Raw genomic sequence first — 17,554 nt, forward strand, 5'->3', positions numbered from 1 at the left:
CAGCTTAGTTGTGATTTCCTCCCAGAAGCCCTCCTTGATGCCCCAAGTCTGACCTAAATGCCTTTCCATTGACTCCTAAACATTGAGATGATCTACAACAGAGGTTCCCAGACTATGATTCAGGCACATCTAAGGTTCCCTGGATCCTTTCAAGGGGCCCAAAAGGTCAGGTATTTTCATATTAATACTAAAATGATGTTTGCCTTTTTCACTCTCATTCTGTGTACTGTAGAATTTTCCAAAGGCTATATGATATATGATATTTCAGTAGATTAAATGCAGAAGTAGAAATGGGAATCCAGCTGTCTTCTATCAAGCCAGACATTAACAAGATTTGCATACAGCTAACAATGCCACTCTTCACTGTTTTTGAAAACGCAATTATTTTTCATAACAATGTGTTATGCTAACCTGCATGTAATAGATTATTATTGTTACTACAAATGAATTAATAATCATTTTTAAATTTCAAAAATGAATATTTATAGTTTTAAACCCATAGAAACAAAAGCTCTTTGGGGCCCTTAATAATTTATAATAGTCTAAAGGAGTTCTAAAAGTTTGAAAACTGCTGATCTATGTTATCACACATATCACACTTTATATTATTGTGCTCTGAATTCTGTAAGAGAAGAGTCTGGGTCATTTATATGTGAGTTTTAGGCCCTAATACAATTTCTGATACATAGTAAACTCTCAATTAATACTTTTTAAATAAAGGACCTGATACACACATATGCATATGTATGTACATACACTTAAGAGTTTGGACAAAAAAAAAGACAATTTAATTTTTTACTTGACCTGGCCTAAAGCTACCCAATCTAGATAGTACACACAATTAACTAAACCAATAGTACTCTGAAGTTTTGTATTAGTTTTAGAAGCTCTATTTCTGTCCTTTTTTTTTTTTTTTGAGCTCTAGAAATTTTGTCCAAAGACTGTCACTGAAAACTTTAAAATTAGAGCTCTTTATTGAATACACAACCTCTGAGTTCTTCTGAGTTGGCTACCTACTGGGTGTGTGTTATCAGTCAAGTACTTAAACTTGCTGAGCCTTAGTTTCCTCACCTGTAAAATGGAGAGCACTGAACTAGATGGTCCTAAGGGCCTTTTGTAGATTTTTTATGCAAATTTTCCTCCTTTCCAAGCACCTGTATTTAGATAATACTATTTTCTGTCTTCTTGGCTCTAAAACTGATAGTGCAGTGGCTGAATTTCTATTCTTCACTGACTCACCACCCTGAAGTTCTTTGGTAGAAAGGTGGCAATTTTCTTCTTTTGAAAAATTTATTATTGAAGTACAAGTGACATACAATGTTATATTAGCTTCAGGTGTAGGATATAGTGATTCTGCAATTCTGTACATTACTGCTCAGTGCTCACCATGATAAATATACTCACCATTGTCACCACACAGAGAGTTGTTACAATATTATTGACAGTATTCCCTATGCTGCACTTTTTGTCTCTATGACTTTTTTTTTTTTAATTGAAGTGTAGTTGACACAATGTTACATTAGTTTCTGGTGTACAACAGAGTAATTCAACAACTCCATATGTAATTATGCTATGCTCACTACAAATGTAGCTATTATACTATTGACAATATTCCCTGCATTGTACCTTTTATCCCTGTGACTTATTCATTCCATAAATGGAAGCCATAAATGGTATCTTCTACTTCTCTTCACCCATTTTGCCCATGCCCTCAACCCCTTCCCTCTGGCAACCACCAATTTGTTCTCTGTATTTATGGTCTGTTTTTGCTTCATTGTTTTTTTTTTATTTTATTTTACATATGAGTGAAATCATATGGTATTTGTCATTCTCTGTCTGACTTATTTCACTTAGCATAGTGCCCCCTGCATCCATCCATGTTGTCACAAATGGCAAGATCTCATTCTTCTTTAAGCCTGAGGGATTTTCATATATATATATATATATATATATATATATATATATATATCCCCCCCATCTCTTCTTTAAACATTCATCTCTCAATGAACATTTGGGTTGTTTCCTATCTTGGCTATTGTAAACAATGCCACAATAAATAAACAAACAGGGCCCTGGGTGGCTCAGTGGTTTAGAGCCTGCCTTCAGCCCAGGGCGTGATCCTGGAGTCCCGGGGTCAAGTCCCACATCAGGCTCCCTGCATGGAGCCTGCTTCTCCCTCTGCCTGTGTCTCTGCCTCTCTCTCTCTCTGTATCTCTCATGAATAAATAAATAAAATCCAATAAAGAAACAAACATTGAGGTACATATATCTTTTTTCAATTAGTATTTTTGTTTTCTTTGAGTAAATACCCAGAAGTGGAATTGCTGGATCATATGGTATTTCTAATTTTAATTTTTTGAGGGAATTTCATTCTGTTTCCCACAGTGGTTACACCAGTTTGCATTCCTGGCAATAGAGTTCCCTTTTCTCCACATTTTTACCAACGCTTGTTATTTCTAGTCTTTTTAATACTAGCCATTCTGACTGGTGTGCAGTTATATCTCATTGTGGTTTTGATTTGCATTTCCCTAATTAGTGATGTTGAGCATCTTTTTACATATAGTCAACAGACATGTGAAAAGATAATCTTAGCTTTTTATAAATACTCTCATCTAGCCACTTGCATTCTTGTTCCAGATATTTGATTTGCAAGGAGGTCTTACTAATCAGGAAAGTATTTAGAGCTAATCTAAATACAGGGTTGTAACAGTACTGTCAGCTCTGTCCTTCAGTGTCAAGGAGAAGCCCCTTTTTCAGCAGCCTCATAACTTTATGGACATGACAGGAAATGTTTACTAAGAGAGATTAATTAACTGCAATTAATTAGGTCAGGGGAGACCAAAGCCATGGGACAAAGAGAGAAGGAATGAACAGGGAAAGGGAAGAGGAGAGGAAGGGAGGGGAGCGAAAGAAAGGAGGGAGGAGAGGAGACCAAGAGAAGGCAGGGACTAGGAGGAGAGGAAAGAGAAGAAAAAGGCAAATGAGAAGCAGTGGTCAAGAAAGAAGGAGGAAAAGGGGACTGGAAAGAGAGAGCACAGAGTGTGGGGACTCATTGAAAGCAGAGGTGGCTGTGATGGGACTGGGTGAAGCTGTGTGGCATGGGCTGGGGTTCTCCCAGAGGCTTGGGAAATAAGAATGGGCCACAATGGATGTTACTGTCCTTTGTTTTTCTCTCTGTGAACCTCCTGGGAGTAAGTCTGGTTAGAAATGCAGTGTGGGGGCACCTGGGTGGCTCAGTGGTTGAGCATCTGCCTTCAGCTCTGGGCGTGATCCCGGAGTCCTGGTATTGAGTCCTACATCAGGCTTCCCGCAGGGAGCCTGCTTCTCCCTATGCCTATGTCTCTGCCTCTCTCTGTGTGTCCCTGATGGAAAAAAAAAATCTTGAAGAAAAGAAAGAAAAGAAAAGAAAAAAGAAAAGAAAGGCAGTGTGGTGTAGTAGTTCACTACTCTGGACTCTATAGTTCACTACTCTGGGTTCTGGAACAAAACTAATTATCTGTTTAGTGACTTTATGAACCTTGAATAAATTACATAATTCCTCTAGGCTTCAGCGTCTTCGTCTGTACAGTAGGAAAATTTGTGAAAACTAAATGACTACATAAGCTATTAGAGGAATAGCTGGTAGATGGTCATCACCCAAATGGTCAGTATAGCTATTTATAATATACTGGATGTGAAAAACCTATAGTGAAGCCATTAAATTATCATAATCCTAAATTCTAAGGTGTGACCATCTCAGGTCCTCTTTGGGAGATTTAGAAGTAGATAAAGATGATCTGATTTGCTCATTCATTCCCCCTGGAGGATTGGGGTGCTTGAGGCAAGATCTCCCTTAGAGGAAGTGAGCAAAGCTTTGGGGCAGCCTTACTCCCTGGGAGGATCCCCAGCTTCATTCCTGCAAAAGTATTGTGTAAGTACTTGGGTTTGTCTGTATTTGAGTTTTCCCTTCTATAAAACAGACGGTGTGGGAATCTTGAAGCATAATGTTGTCCTGGCACCTGATCAGTGCTCAATTAATATTGATCTATTATTATCCAGTTTATTCCCAATTATTTTACTCATTTCTGTTTTTATTAGACTTCGATGATATGCATTTTGATCTTGTTTTGCCCTTAAACTTGTTGATTACTTCTTTTTTATAGACCAATAGGGAGCAACTGAACTCAAACCCTGGATTTGTTGGAGGAAACTCTTTTCCATCATCAGAATCAGGGATCTTTCTGGGCTCTTCTTTTCCCAGTTGAAACTATCGTCAACGGTATTTGGAGATGATGAATCAGCTCTACTTATCCTTTCTATATGATACTGAGTTCAGAATAGGACTTCCCACCTGGTCAGTTTTAGATAATACCACTCCATGCCTTTTTTTTAATGCTCTTTCTTTCCAACCGACAGCCTTTTACTTTTATTCTAGGGTAATTTTATCAGGAATATTTTTATATTCTAAAGTCATCCCATTCAACCTTTAGAAAAGAAGCTTAAATATTTCATAAAACATTTCAGCGTTTGAGTTTTCTTGTGGCATCAGAGTTAAAACTGCCTTAAACCATTTCATTTTCTCTTCAATCTTTTTTCTCAAAGCACACACCATATCCTCCCTTCTGTCAATTAATTACCCTGTGTTAGATCTTGTGGGTAGGAACATGGGTAAACGTGTGAGGCAGTGGAATCCAAAGCACCTCTTTTAACTTCTTGGCCTTTTATCTTGAGCCTCTGGGTCTTGGGTGGCACATTAAGTACATAGATAGCTGACTAGGAAAGGTAAATTGCATTTGACTACTATTGTGTAAAAACCTAAATTGGGCATTTCGTATAGGAACTATGTGTATAGGAATTAACCAGAAATGTGAGACTGAATACATATGTCAGTGAATATACGTATAAAATCTCAATGCATTATTTCATTTCTAAGTGGAGTTCTAACTTTTCCAATTATTGGTGCCTAAATAAAGCTTCCTTTTGCCTAGGGTCAGAGGATTGCGATTACTTGCTGGAAGCCATTGTTAATGTAAAGATTGGCTCCAAATCATGTGGCCTATTTCGAAAAGGTAAACCAGATTGTTCTGAAACGTTTGGCTATTAAGGGAGAATCATCCTGTTCAGATGTACTGGTGGCATAAGGAGCTGGGGAAATCCCTGCTGACCTGCAGGCTTAGGTGCTGCCTCCTTCACGTTGCCTCATCGGATCACCTGAGACAGAAGGCAGGGCTCCCTCCTCTGCATGCCCAGAGCAGTTGGTGCCACCTCTCATCCCATGGCTGTGTGAGGACTTTTCTGATCCATCTCCCCTGTGGTCTAGCACAGTGCTGTATGCTTAGTGAATAATCAAAACTTTCTAAGTGAATGAGATAAAAGATCAAAGCAGAACTTATTAATTAGGAATGATTTTTAAAAATCATTTTTTAAGGTGTGCATGGGTGGCTCAGTCGGGTGAGTGTCATCCACCTCTTGGTTTTGGCTCAGATCATGATCTCAGGGTCGTGGCCTCCAGCCCCGCCTCGAGTTCCATGCTCAGCAAGGAGTCTGATTCTCTCTCTTTCCCTTTCCCTCTGTTCCTCCCCTGACTTGCTTGCTCTCTCTCTCTCAAATAAGTGAAAAAATAAAATCTTTTTATTTTAAAAAATCATTTACCAAGCCCTAGTTTTACATCAGACTTTAAAAAAATCTATTTTTCTTGAAATCCTCATGTAAACCCAAGATGGATATTACTGTCCCTATCTTACAGATGAAGAAAATGAGGTTCAGAGACATTAGGTAGCTCATTTGGTTTATGCTGTTAGTAAGAGGTAGATGGAGCCTGGATTCAAATTCAGTTTTGTCTGGTTGCAGCAACTGTTCTCTTAATAATATCCATACTGGTTCATGATGGGAATGTCTTTTTTTCCCCCCTCTTTTAATATAACCTCTTTTGCCCCCTGCAGTTAATCCTCATTTAAATGTTTTTCAATTTCTAATTTCTGCTAGGGTCTTAGACAAATTGTTAGATCAGTTGGCCTTTCATGATTTCATGTGCTGCTAAGGAGGCTATCTGGACTCACATTCTTAGCTCACTACTTTCTAGCCATAGGGCACTGGACAGGTCTCACCTCCCAGAGCCTCAGTCTTCTCACCTGTAAAACAGGTCACAATACTACCTACCTCACAGGGTATTTATGAAGCTCAAATTATCTGTTGTATAAAAATACTTTTAAAAGGTCCTGGCATACATTGAGTGCAGTTTGAGGATCACATATTGTTTCTGCTAGCGTTGTTCCAATGAGATCATTCAGTGAATCTTTGAATACTAAGAAAGGGGTAAATACATTATAATAAAGGTTTAAAAGACTTGACAGTAGAGGCTGAACAATTTTTTCATAAATATAGTGAACTAGTTCATTTTTTCAATGCCCTTCAGTGAGTCCCCATCTAAAGGCAGCTAATTTGATCTAGACAAGGTCACACATCATGCTTGATTTCTTTGTCCACTGAGAAATGAGAATCTTTTTGAGGGTGTACACACATACAGACACACACACACACACACACACAGTCTAACAACAAGAAGAAATTAGCAGTTGAGGTCCTTGGCTGAACTCCTGAGAACCAAGGGCCATCTTCTCTGTGATGAAACTGAGTCAGACTCATCTATCATTGAGGCACTGATAGAATGGGCTAATTCCAGCGTGTAACTGCCTCACATTTTTGGTTGAAATTTTCCATAGGTTACAAGTGAACTTTACAGTGATTTTTTGCTTGAAAAAAAAAAAAAGGTGTATGTTCCTTGCTAAGCGTCAAGCCTCATCAAAGATCTTTCAGAAGAATGAACAGAAAACAGTGAATTTGAAGGGAAAGAACCAACAGCTCAGAGAATTTTACCTCAGTGCCAGGACTGTGGGGCTGAGAAGAATTGTTGCTTCTCTGAGAATACTATTTCTGGACGTTGGTGTGGTGCTCTGAGAGAAACTGACTGTGGAGTGGGATGGGGGTTCAGGCCCCAACTCTGCTAACTCCACCATAGGCAAGTCCCTGACCTTCTTTGGCTCTCTTTTTCCTCATCTGTACATTGACCAGATTCAGCACCACTCTACACACCTGTGACAACACGGCGTCTACTTCCTGTTGTAGATGTCCCCTTTTAGCTTCTTAGAGAAATAGCTTTCAATTTCAGTGTGGTCTAAAAATCATGGAATTCTATGCAAGATGACCCCCCCGGGCTTTCAGTACCTTAAGGCAGAGACCATGTCCCATTCCCCACTGTCCGTATTGCTGGCTTCTGGCCCCATACCTGATGCAAGGAAGGCGCTCCCTTCTCATTCCTGCTCCATACGACAGCCTTGCTGGAGGGCAATAGTCATACCTCCACAGTTTGTATTTAGCCAAACTAGGTTTGCTGTAGAGAGAAATAGGTAGGAAACTAAATGAAATAATGGGCATTCTTAACCTGTCTTGAGAGTGTAGCTATTTGTAAGACTCGAGGGTAAATTTTCCTTGTGAGTATAATCTTCAAACGTATGTGAACCAGCTGAGGGCTCTAGCAGATTACTTTTTTACAAACCTGAGAGTGTACATTTGCATGCACTTTGTGCTGCTTAGTCTTTAAAGAGATTGATGCCTTAGAAAGTTTAAAAGTAAGATTTTTAAAGAAGCACTTCATTAAGGAACTTTTAAAATGCAAATGATTTGAAAGTGGGGAGTGTGCTGTCAAGTGGTGGTAACAAGGCTGACAGCATTCCATTTTCTCTCACTGTTGGATGACCAACGTGGATCCTTCTGGGTGCGGAATCCTGGCTTGGCTCTAATGAAGAGTTAGCTTATAGACTCAAAACATGTGTCAGATATGAATATGTCTAAGGACCCATGGGAAAGGATACAATTATGGGGGGGTCTGGGAGGACAGGGGCCTGTGGACTGAGTCACACTCCGTGTGCCCCTAGAGAGCTTGGCAGGGGCCAGAGAAGGGTCAAGGAAGAAGGGGCAGAGAGGGACAGTCAGGAAACTGGTGGTAGAGAACAACAGGAAAGAGGCTATGCAGGTACGCAGGTACGATACTTCAGCAGGAGTTTAAACAAGGAAGGCTGTAAGGGGGCCTTTCAGAGATTTGTAATTCAGCCCGTAGCAGTGAGTCGAACATGCAGAAAATGTGCTTTTATGTAGTGCGATGGCAACCTTGGATTGTGTCACGAAGAAAATCTGAGTCTTAAAGTCATCTTGGACTCTCAAAGTATGTAAGTGTGAACTCAGAATGTTAGAGAAACGAACACAGATGGGTCAAATACCGAGAATAATAACAAATTTGGATACAGACAGAATTCTGATTACAGACAGAATATGTTTCACAGAAAAATCCAGGAGAATATTCCAACTCTTTATTGACTGTAAAAAATTTTTGACTATTCAAATTACTTGACTTGAGTAGGCCAGTGCTTAGACATGCTTTATGTCCTACCGAAATTTTTGCTGCATTGATATTTATCTTTTTATTCCCAACAATGCCCAGCAGTGTGCTTTATACAGAGTAGGTAGTTAATAAATATTGGTTAAAGAAGTGAATGAGTATTTGTCATACTAGGTATTTGTCATACTAGGACTTGATCTGCATTACATAATGAATTTTATGTTTTTCCCCATTTTCCTGTGTTGTTAGGTATGTTACCTCCTTTTCCTTCACTCACACCACAAAGGACTCTAGCAGAGCTTTGGAGAGTTAGCATCAAATATTTATTGTATGCATCCAAATGTGAGTTCTCCACACACAGCATGGCTCAGTATATAGAGTGGCACTTAGTTGGCCTTTCTAAGGGGCCCACTTCTGATATGGGGATACTACACAGTGCACTGTCCACTATGCAGAACACTGGTGACAGTACACACATAAAGAGGCTGAGAGAGGTGGAAAAACAGCAGGTGGCAAAGGTATCAAGAATCGGATGGACTCCGGTTTCATTTGCCTTTATGACCTCTTTATATTTTTGTGGTTACGCCTATTAGCAGGAGGGGAGGTGGAAAGCTAAGAGCTCCCTAAGGAGGGGGTGTTAAGCTTTTTATTATAAGATTATAAGGATTTTCCAGCTTTCTGTTGTGATGGCAACAGAACTTTTTAGCACCGGCAAGAAAAGAGTTGAGAAAAGGTTGCAACCAATGAGAATTGGTGAAGTAGGGATATAATTTAGAGGAAACCCAGAGGGAAGCCTTGACAGGACCTCTGTTTCCTCCGAATCAGATAGCCTTGGTTTTGCTGTCTGGCTAGGCTATGCAGAGAGATCATCCAGAAAGGTTCACCTGGGTCCCATGAGTTTGCCTAATCTGCCTCTCATGGATTTCAACTAACTGTGTAATCATGGTTCTGTTAGGAAATCTGTCACACATTGTTTAATACTCGTTGGCTGAGACTAACCTTTTGTGATGAGGTACCCATGCAATCACATATATGCATGTTGCTTAGTTTGCTTGTTTTTTGGAGGAAGAGATTGTAAATAGCATATAACTGGTTATATTTCAAATAATGTCTTCTACTATTGGTCTTCTTGGATTTAATCGGTTGTTTCCAAAATAATTTACTTCCTGACTTAATTTTCTCCCCAAACCAATTTACAGATAAAACCACTCAAGTCCAAATTCAATAGTAAATACTATTTAATAATATAAAAGATCATTTCATCTCACCATTATCAACCATCTAGATTCTGATACTCTGATGAGCTTCCATAGATGGTATTTCTGTAAGTCCATGTAGCCAACAAAGTGTGTCTTAATTTTTCACTGAAATTAGTTATGAGAACATCAAGAATTAGGACTTCAGTTCTAATACACTCTACCCTTGTTTCTGCTCACAGGTTACTGTACACATCTGTAGGGATCTATGGTAAACATCAAGTCAAATAAGAATTTCTGTATTCCGAGTTGTGGGAAGTCTTCCAGAAAGAGGGACTTGGGGAGTGCTGTTTTAAACAGGTGGGAATGCTTGACTGAAGAAAGTGAGCCTGAAGTAACATCTGTGTTAAAAGACCCAAGTACTGGGACACCTGGGTGGCTCAGTGGTTGAGCATCTACCTTCGGCTCAGGGCATGATCCCGAGGTCCAGGGATTGAGTCCCGTATCAGGCTCCCCACAGGGAAGCTGCTTCTCCCTCTGCCTATGTCTCTGCCTCTCTCTGTGTGTCTCTCATGGATGAATAAATAAAATCTTAAAAAAAAGACTCAAATATTTGAGAGGAAATTAAAAACAAGACAACCCTCAAATCTATGGAAATGTGGAAAAGGAGAAAGAGCAGACAAACTGATACCCTCAATAAATGAGAAAGGGCAAAAGGAATTACTTGGCATGGACTCCTAGCATTTAGAACAAGATACAATATGAGAAAATTAGAGAATAGGATGATTTGGGTGGATCATCAGAAAAATGCCTTTGGCAGGGGAATGTGTTGTGTGAAACCATCCCCGTTGGATATGTTTTCACTTTACCTGGAAGAAATGCTTCTGAGTGATGACCAAAGGAAGCCCCAGTGATGTCATTAGTTTGGAATTGGAGGCTAGGAGTTGAGGCATGTGAAACTACCTCCTCATTTCCAGCCCTGGCAATTGCAAATGCATAGGCCTTAGTTTCTAGTTAAGATGACCCCAACATGATATTTCTTATTGGCTTTACCAAAGCAATCTGATTAAGGTGGGTTTGCAAAAGAATGGGTGTGATTATCCCCTGACCTTGGCACAGTAGGAATAAAATAGGGTAAGTTTGGATAACATTTAGCAACATGGGAAAACAGAGGACATACTAACACGTGGGATGATTGGCTGAGCTCCTCATGGGCTGAGGACATGCCAGAGCATGATGGGACAATCTGATGGATGCCGTGGGCCTTCATGCCCACATCTCTGCTCTCTCTCCTTTTGACAGACAGGAATGTGTTTCTGAGTGCTATTTGTCAGCCTTTCTCACTTGCCACCATTCTCAGTCCCATTTTCTCTTCTTTTAATAATCATTTTGAGGCCAATCAACTGCTGGGATTAAAGGGTTATAAATCTTAGACTATTGTTTAGGAGAAAACAGAGGCCTAGCGTCTGAGAAGCATGATAAAGAAAATGAATTTTCGCCTCTTCTCAATTCAGTCTCAGAATATGCTCAGTTAATCATTAGAGATATTAATCAAAATTAATCAAAAGGCAAATCTCAAGAACGGGTTAAGTTTAATAGGGAAAAAACAGCGTCCCAAGCCATTTCAGTGGGCACAAATGCAGCAGCCTGTCCTTGCTCCTGTCGACCTCCAGGTGGTGCTGTTTCCCCAGACATGGAAAGCAGGCGCCCAGCCCCATTTCTTTCCCTTAGGTTCACAACTGGGCTTTCATTTTTTTCAAAATATTTTCCGTTTCTACAGATGTGTTCTTTTAAATGGTCAATAGATTTTTATAACCACTATTCGAGAAATTGCAAGATTATTGTGATTTGTGCTTCTTAGCCGAGAACATTTCTTTATGTGTGGGACACACCCAGACTCAGGTGTTTACGTTTTTGCTCATTGATCCCACCTCCTCTACCCTTCCTTGCTTCTTAGAACCCAGGCTCAGCCACAGACAGTTGGGCTGTCAGTAGAACTCATCCAAATCCCTTTAAACACTTATGTGATTTAAAAATAGATTTGTAGTTCAGTTAAGGCAACTCAACTCCATTGGCTTCTGAGTAAAGAACACCATCTTTCCGGGAATGCTTTTATCCCCCAAAGCCAGCGAGGGTTCCTAGCAGACCTGACCTGATTTTTTGGTGAGGGGGCACTTGTCAGACACCAGAAATGTTTTGATGATTGGAAGACACGTTTATAAAGACGCCTGACAATCCAATCCAAATTTCTCAGAAAAAAAAAAAAAAATGTTCCTGGGGAAAAGCTGCGAGGGAATCATGCACAGTTTCCTTCCATTTTGATAGATTTCAGTGCCTGGAATAGTGGAAATGCCATTCCACAGTGTGGAACTAGAATGGGAATGGAGTGCTATCAATTTTACCCTCCATGAGGTTTGGAATTTTTAAGATTGGCTTTAAAGAAATGATCAACTAACATGCTTTTCTTGTCCTTTTTTCCCCTTCTCTTTTCTGTCACAAAGGGGTTTGTAAACAAGCTGGATGAATTCATTCAGTGGTTAAATGAAGCCATGGAAACCACTGAGAATTGGACACCCCCTAAAGCAGAGACGGACAGCCTTAAACTGTACCTGGAGACACACTTGGTAGGCAAGACTGTGTTGCTTGTGCTGTTAGTAATGGAAAGATTTTAATGCACTGCTTGTTTGTTTATGGGGGAATATCAATTTTATTTATCAGAAGTCATTATATGCTAATGAAACCAAGTTTTAATGGGGTAAACTGCAAAGGCTGAAAATTTACAGGCATTTCAAGTAATATACTATGAAATCTAAATCCTCCATATTTCAAGCTATTTTTTCAAAACTGTTTCCAGAAAGGTAAGTAATTAACTTAAAAATGTACTAAGTTCCTGTTCTCTAAAGCTGTAATTGAAGGTTTTCTTCTTCTGAAAAAAATAAATAAATGAAAGAGATCATTTTGATGACCATTCTAAGCTTTCTAGAATTCTTGTAAAATTAATGAACCTCTCATTATCAAGAGGGTCTACATTATCTGTTCTACACTGGGTTATTTTAATAAAATATTTAAAACGATGATCTCCATCATTTTTGCTGCTATGTGGTTTTTTCAGCATATAATTAATACAACTGTCATTACACTCGTCCCTGTGCACAGGGAAAATCATGGAGGGAAAGTGGAAAATACTTGGATGAATATGCTTCTGAATATGTTAGAAGCAAGAATTATAGACTGGGGGACATTTGATGAACCTCATGAGGTTTTTACTGAATGCTTCAAATGGCCGATATCAATTATGAAGGGGTGGAAACCAAGTAGTGGAGTGTGATAAAGCATGAAGAAAAAGCACGTTGTCATAGGAAATGAAAATTCAAGCTTTAAGGATCTCATCTTTATTCCTTTCACCGATAGCATAAAATTGACAAAGGCAATGAACACGGATCCTTGGGTACCCAACTGTGGGGTTGATTTTCTGCCCCTCTTACACACTCAGAATTTGGATTGAATAAACATTGTGTGGGAGTCCTACACGTGTGCAAGCTCACAGAGTTCCAGACAGTTCCCTGTGATGTTAAACGAGAGAATGAGAGAGAGGGAGACGAGAGGGGAGAAAAGGGGAAGGAGAGAGAGGATGTTTTAGGCTTTTGGTTTTTACTTTTTGCAGTATGTTTTATATCATTGCAAGTAAAACAGCTTCAAAATCCTATTGCTGCATGAAAATAGCCTTGTAGATGATAAAAGATGACAAAACTATGTGTAAGAGGATGAGTGTATTGCTTCTCTTTTTAGAGACCCGGGTTGATGGTGTGTAAAAATGCCAGTGACCCTAACCACCTCTCTTGTACATGGGTTTTTACATATTGCCCTTGGTACTCAATTCCCTGTTCAGTAGAAACTTGATTTTTTTTCTTTTAAAGAGGGCATTTCATAATAGCAAGATAAAGATATTCAGCGCTTTATAATGTAAATTGTATTAATTAGAATGTCAACTTTTCACTGGCATTGTTCTGACAGAAATTCTAATCTGTGTTTAAACAGGAGTATATGAACTTTATTTCACATTAAGTGTGCTGTCTTAATTTCTCTTGATTTAATATTTTATGGAAAACACACATTTAGTTTTTGAGGTCCCAGAGGGCATGGGGACATGAAGAGGGCTTTAACCCTAGGCTATTTGTTGAAAGCCAGACTAGGAGAGTAGGAACCAGGGTCTCACTTCTCTTTGGGATTTAAGCAACATGGCCTCTTTGTAACCAATGCGCACTCATCATTCTCAAGTCCCCCTTACAGAGTTCCTTTCTTAGTATTGCCGTGTTGGCCTCTGCCTCATTCTAGCCCAACAGTATCCAATAGAACTTTCTGTGAGAATGGAATATTCAAGGTTGCAATGTCCAACATGGGAGCCACTCACAACATGTATCTCCTGAGCACTTGAAATGTGGCTTAAGCAACTGAAGAAATGAATTTTTAATTCTAATTAACTTACATTTAAATGTAAATTGCCACATGTTGTCTGTGACTACTGCATTCTAGCCTTAATCAGTTGCCGAACTCTTTACAGCTGCCCATAATGAATTGCACGTATGTGTACCTGCCTCAAAATGACAGTCTCCTCCGAAATGTGCACCCATCATCCCCTTTGTTGTGGATCTCTACACTAGATCCACAGCAAAGAGTCCTTCTTAAAATGTTTATCTCTTAAAGAATAACCTTGTTGTTACCTAATGATCAACACTTTCTTGAAATGAGTTTTCCCTAGCATCACCTAATTATATTGGTTGGAATAGAGATAACATAGGAGCATCTTCATCTCTGCTTTGCAAATAGTGAGGCACTATGCTCTCCAGATCTGCTCGGTGAATGCTAAATCACAATCACAACTTTGACTTCTGAAATTATGAATAATGCTGGCTACCAGTTACTGAAGACTCAGTGTGCGTGGATTGGCAGTGATACTTACCGACAATTATTGAGTCACTGCTATACTACGTGCAGTGCCTGTTGCTCTAGATACAGCCTGTTGTTTAAACGTCCCTCAAACAAACTCTGAGTTACTCAGTCTCTGAGGACAATGTCTACCTTGTCCTCCTGATCAATACTGTCATTTATATTTTTTATTGTATTTCCTTACTGTGTTGCTGAGTTAATATTAAGTTAATATTCTTCTCAAAAGAAGGCAAAGAATGCCTGCCTTCCCATAAAGAGAGTATACAAGTAAGCTCAGAGATTTATATCCTTGAATTCAACTTGAATAAGTCATTACTGCTCCTCACTGAGTGGGCAAGTGGTACCTACAAGATTATCCAGTATGTAGAGATAGTTATATGAGTTTCTTTAAACACGAGTTTCTTTAAACACCTCTATAGATTCTATAATTTAACATTAAATCAACAGACATGCAAGCCCCTGAGTTTGGTGTCTTCCATGGTTTAACAATGTGTTAGAAGAACTGGCACCCTGCAGTGATTATTGTAAAGAAAACAAATGTAAAGACAATAACAAAAGTTGCACATTTATATTTTGATACTTAATTCAATTATTTTCCATGACGGTAACCAAGGGTTTTTACCAACACAAATCAATTAAAGCTTCACAATACCTTTATGAGAGATATGAAGGAGCCTTATTTTAACTGTAAGAAATACTGTGAAATTGCAATGATACATCAATGATTTTCCATGATAATTAATCATCTGCTTGCAACCTGGCTGCTCCTTTCAAAAAACAATTCCTAGAAAATGACATTCTCAGGGAAATGTCACTCTGGAAAGGTATTTTGTGAGTATTGAGCATCCCTCTTCTCTGAAAATCACTTTTAAAACAGATTGTATACTTATGCTCTTGGACAGATTCCCTTCTTCCTCACCTTTGTCTACTTTTTTCCTTAAAACAGCTTTATGGTGGTATAACCAACATACAATAAGTTGTATATGTTTAAAATATATACATCTAAAACTTTCAACAAATTGGCAAATGTATACAGCCATAACACCATATTCACAGTCAAGATAGTGAGTATATCCATCACCTCCAAAGGCTTCCTCACCACCCTTTTATAATTCTTTCCTACCTTCTCTCCCGCCTTTCCCTAATCTCTAAATAAGCACTGATCCGCTGTTACTATGAAGATTATTTTGTACTTTTTAGAATTTTACATGAATGGAATCAAACAATATGTGTCCTCTGTCTCTCTTTTTCATCTCCCCCCCCACCCCCCGATTTCTTTCACCTAGTTTTAGGATGTTGCATGTTTCAACTGCTTATTCATTTTGGTTGCTGAGTAGTATTTCATTGTATAGATTTATCAGTTTGTTTATCCTTTCACCTGTTGATGGACATTTAGGTTGTTTCTCTCTTTATCTTTCTTAGTGGCTAAAGAAAGAGAAGTCACAAAAAACTGCATTTTTGACTCAATGCATCATAAATAGAAGCCTCATAGGGGCACCTGGTTGGCTCAGTGGTTGAGCATCTGCCTTTAGCTCAGGTCATGATCCCAGAGTCCTGGGATCGAGTTCTGCATTGCGTTTCCCGCAGGGAGCCTACATCTCCCTCTGCCTGAGTCCCTGCCTCTCTCTCTTTCTGTGTCTCTCATGAAAAAATAAATAAAATATTTTTTTATTTTAAAGAAGCCTCATAAATAGTTTTGGGCAGACTATTTAGATTTTTTTTCCCCTAAGAGAATTTATAATATCTTCAGACTTAGAGGGCTTATGAGTAAAGTATCAGAGCAGGACAGCAACTTCTCCCTCTAGAGATTTCATTTCATGTCCATATTTGCTTCTGAAAAGATAACTCTGATCTCCCAAGTTGTTTTTATGAATGCCTAACTCACCAAATGGGCACCACGTTGTATAAAACCAGTTGCAGGAAAACAGCAGTTTTTAAATCCATAGCCAATCAGATATCTAGTAGGAGAATGCAAAGTCTATGACACCATAGAGCACAAGGGCATGATTTAAACTTGGGAGATAAATTTGCACAGGCAATACCATGTCATACTGGGCAAACATTAACCAGCCACATAGAAATAACGTTGGAGGAACAATGCTCTTAATTCAGTTTGATGAATAAGAAAACATGGGGAGAAATGGTGATGAAGAGTTCGTCTATCCAGCACCTGTGCATGCCAGGCAATTATGTAGGTGCTAGGAATACATGATAAATGAGTTTGGCTTCTTTCTTCCAGGGATTTGCAATCTAAGAGAGATGACCATAGATTAAATGTAGTCATCTATAGAGCCATAAATGGTAAATGTAATATAATTTTGAACAGTAAACTTCTCGTAGGATAAGCAAAGTACTGATAGGAACACAGAGAGAAATTTTTTTTCTTCTTCTTCCTGAGAGTAAGGAAGGCTCAAAGAAATAACTGGATGTAGACCTCATAGGCCATTTGTGATTTTTTTGGATAGAGAGGGGAGGAGAAGAGATGCGAGGAAATTTTATGGGTAAGTTAGGGAGGTGTGGTGAGCCATCTGGTGTGGCTGAAACTGAATTGGGGTCTTGTAGGATTGGGGCTGATGGTGAAGGAGATTGAATGTCTTTTTAATGGATTGAATGTTTCTCTGAGAGCAAAGGGACTCCATGAAGATTTGATTTGATTTTAAAACAGTAGAGTAACATGAATCAACTGTAAATTCTACATGAGGGTAGAGTCAGTTTGACATAGATTAAATGGATGAGGTCCATGGCTTAGAGAAAGGATAACTATGAGCATAATGGAAAATGGATTTGAGTATAGCATTTGAAAGATGCGGTTACAGACAATGTTTATCAGCTTTTTTAAAGGTGTGCGTTTTTTTTTTTTTTTTTAATGATGAGTATATGGATGTAACACAAAATTCTAATGGTAAATAAAGGAAAGGGAATAAAAAGGTAGCAAGCCAAAAGTAAGCCTCCTACCTCTGTCCCCCCAGTTACCCATTCTCTGCCTCTGAGGCAACCAGTATTCCTTGGTTCTTTATATTCTTTCAGTATTCAAGGT

The 17,554-nt window shown here is 39.0% G+C and overlaps 1 protein-coding gene across 5 annotated transcripts in view; it reads left to right on the forward strand.

Moving 5' to 3' along the window:
* AKAP6 (A-kinase anchoring protein 6) overlaps positions 1–17,554 on the forward strand; it is a 539,834-nt gene that overhangs the window by 287,040 nt on the left and 235,240 nt on the right. For all 5 annotated transcript variants that reach the window (XM_025443999.3, XM_049113620.1, XM_049113619.1 and 2 more), the window contains one exon: positions 12,072–12,194. In XM_025443999.3, the coding sequence (XP_025299784.1) occupies positions 12,072–12,194 (123 nt within the window). The remainder of the gene's footprint in view (positions 1–12,071; positions 12,195–17,554) is intronic.

The sequence above is a fragment of the Canis lupus genome, chromosome 8 (genome assembly GCF_003254725.2).
Source record: "Canis lupus dingo isolate Sandy chromosome 8, ASM325472v2, whole genome shotgun sequence".
Lineage (NCBI taxonomy): Eukaryota > Metazoa > Chordata > Mammalia > Carnivora > Canidae > Canis > Canis lupus.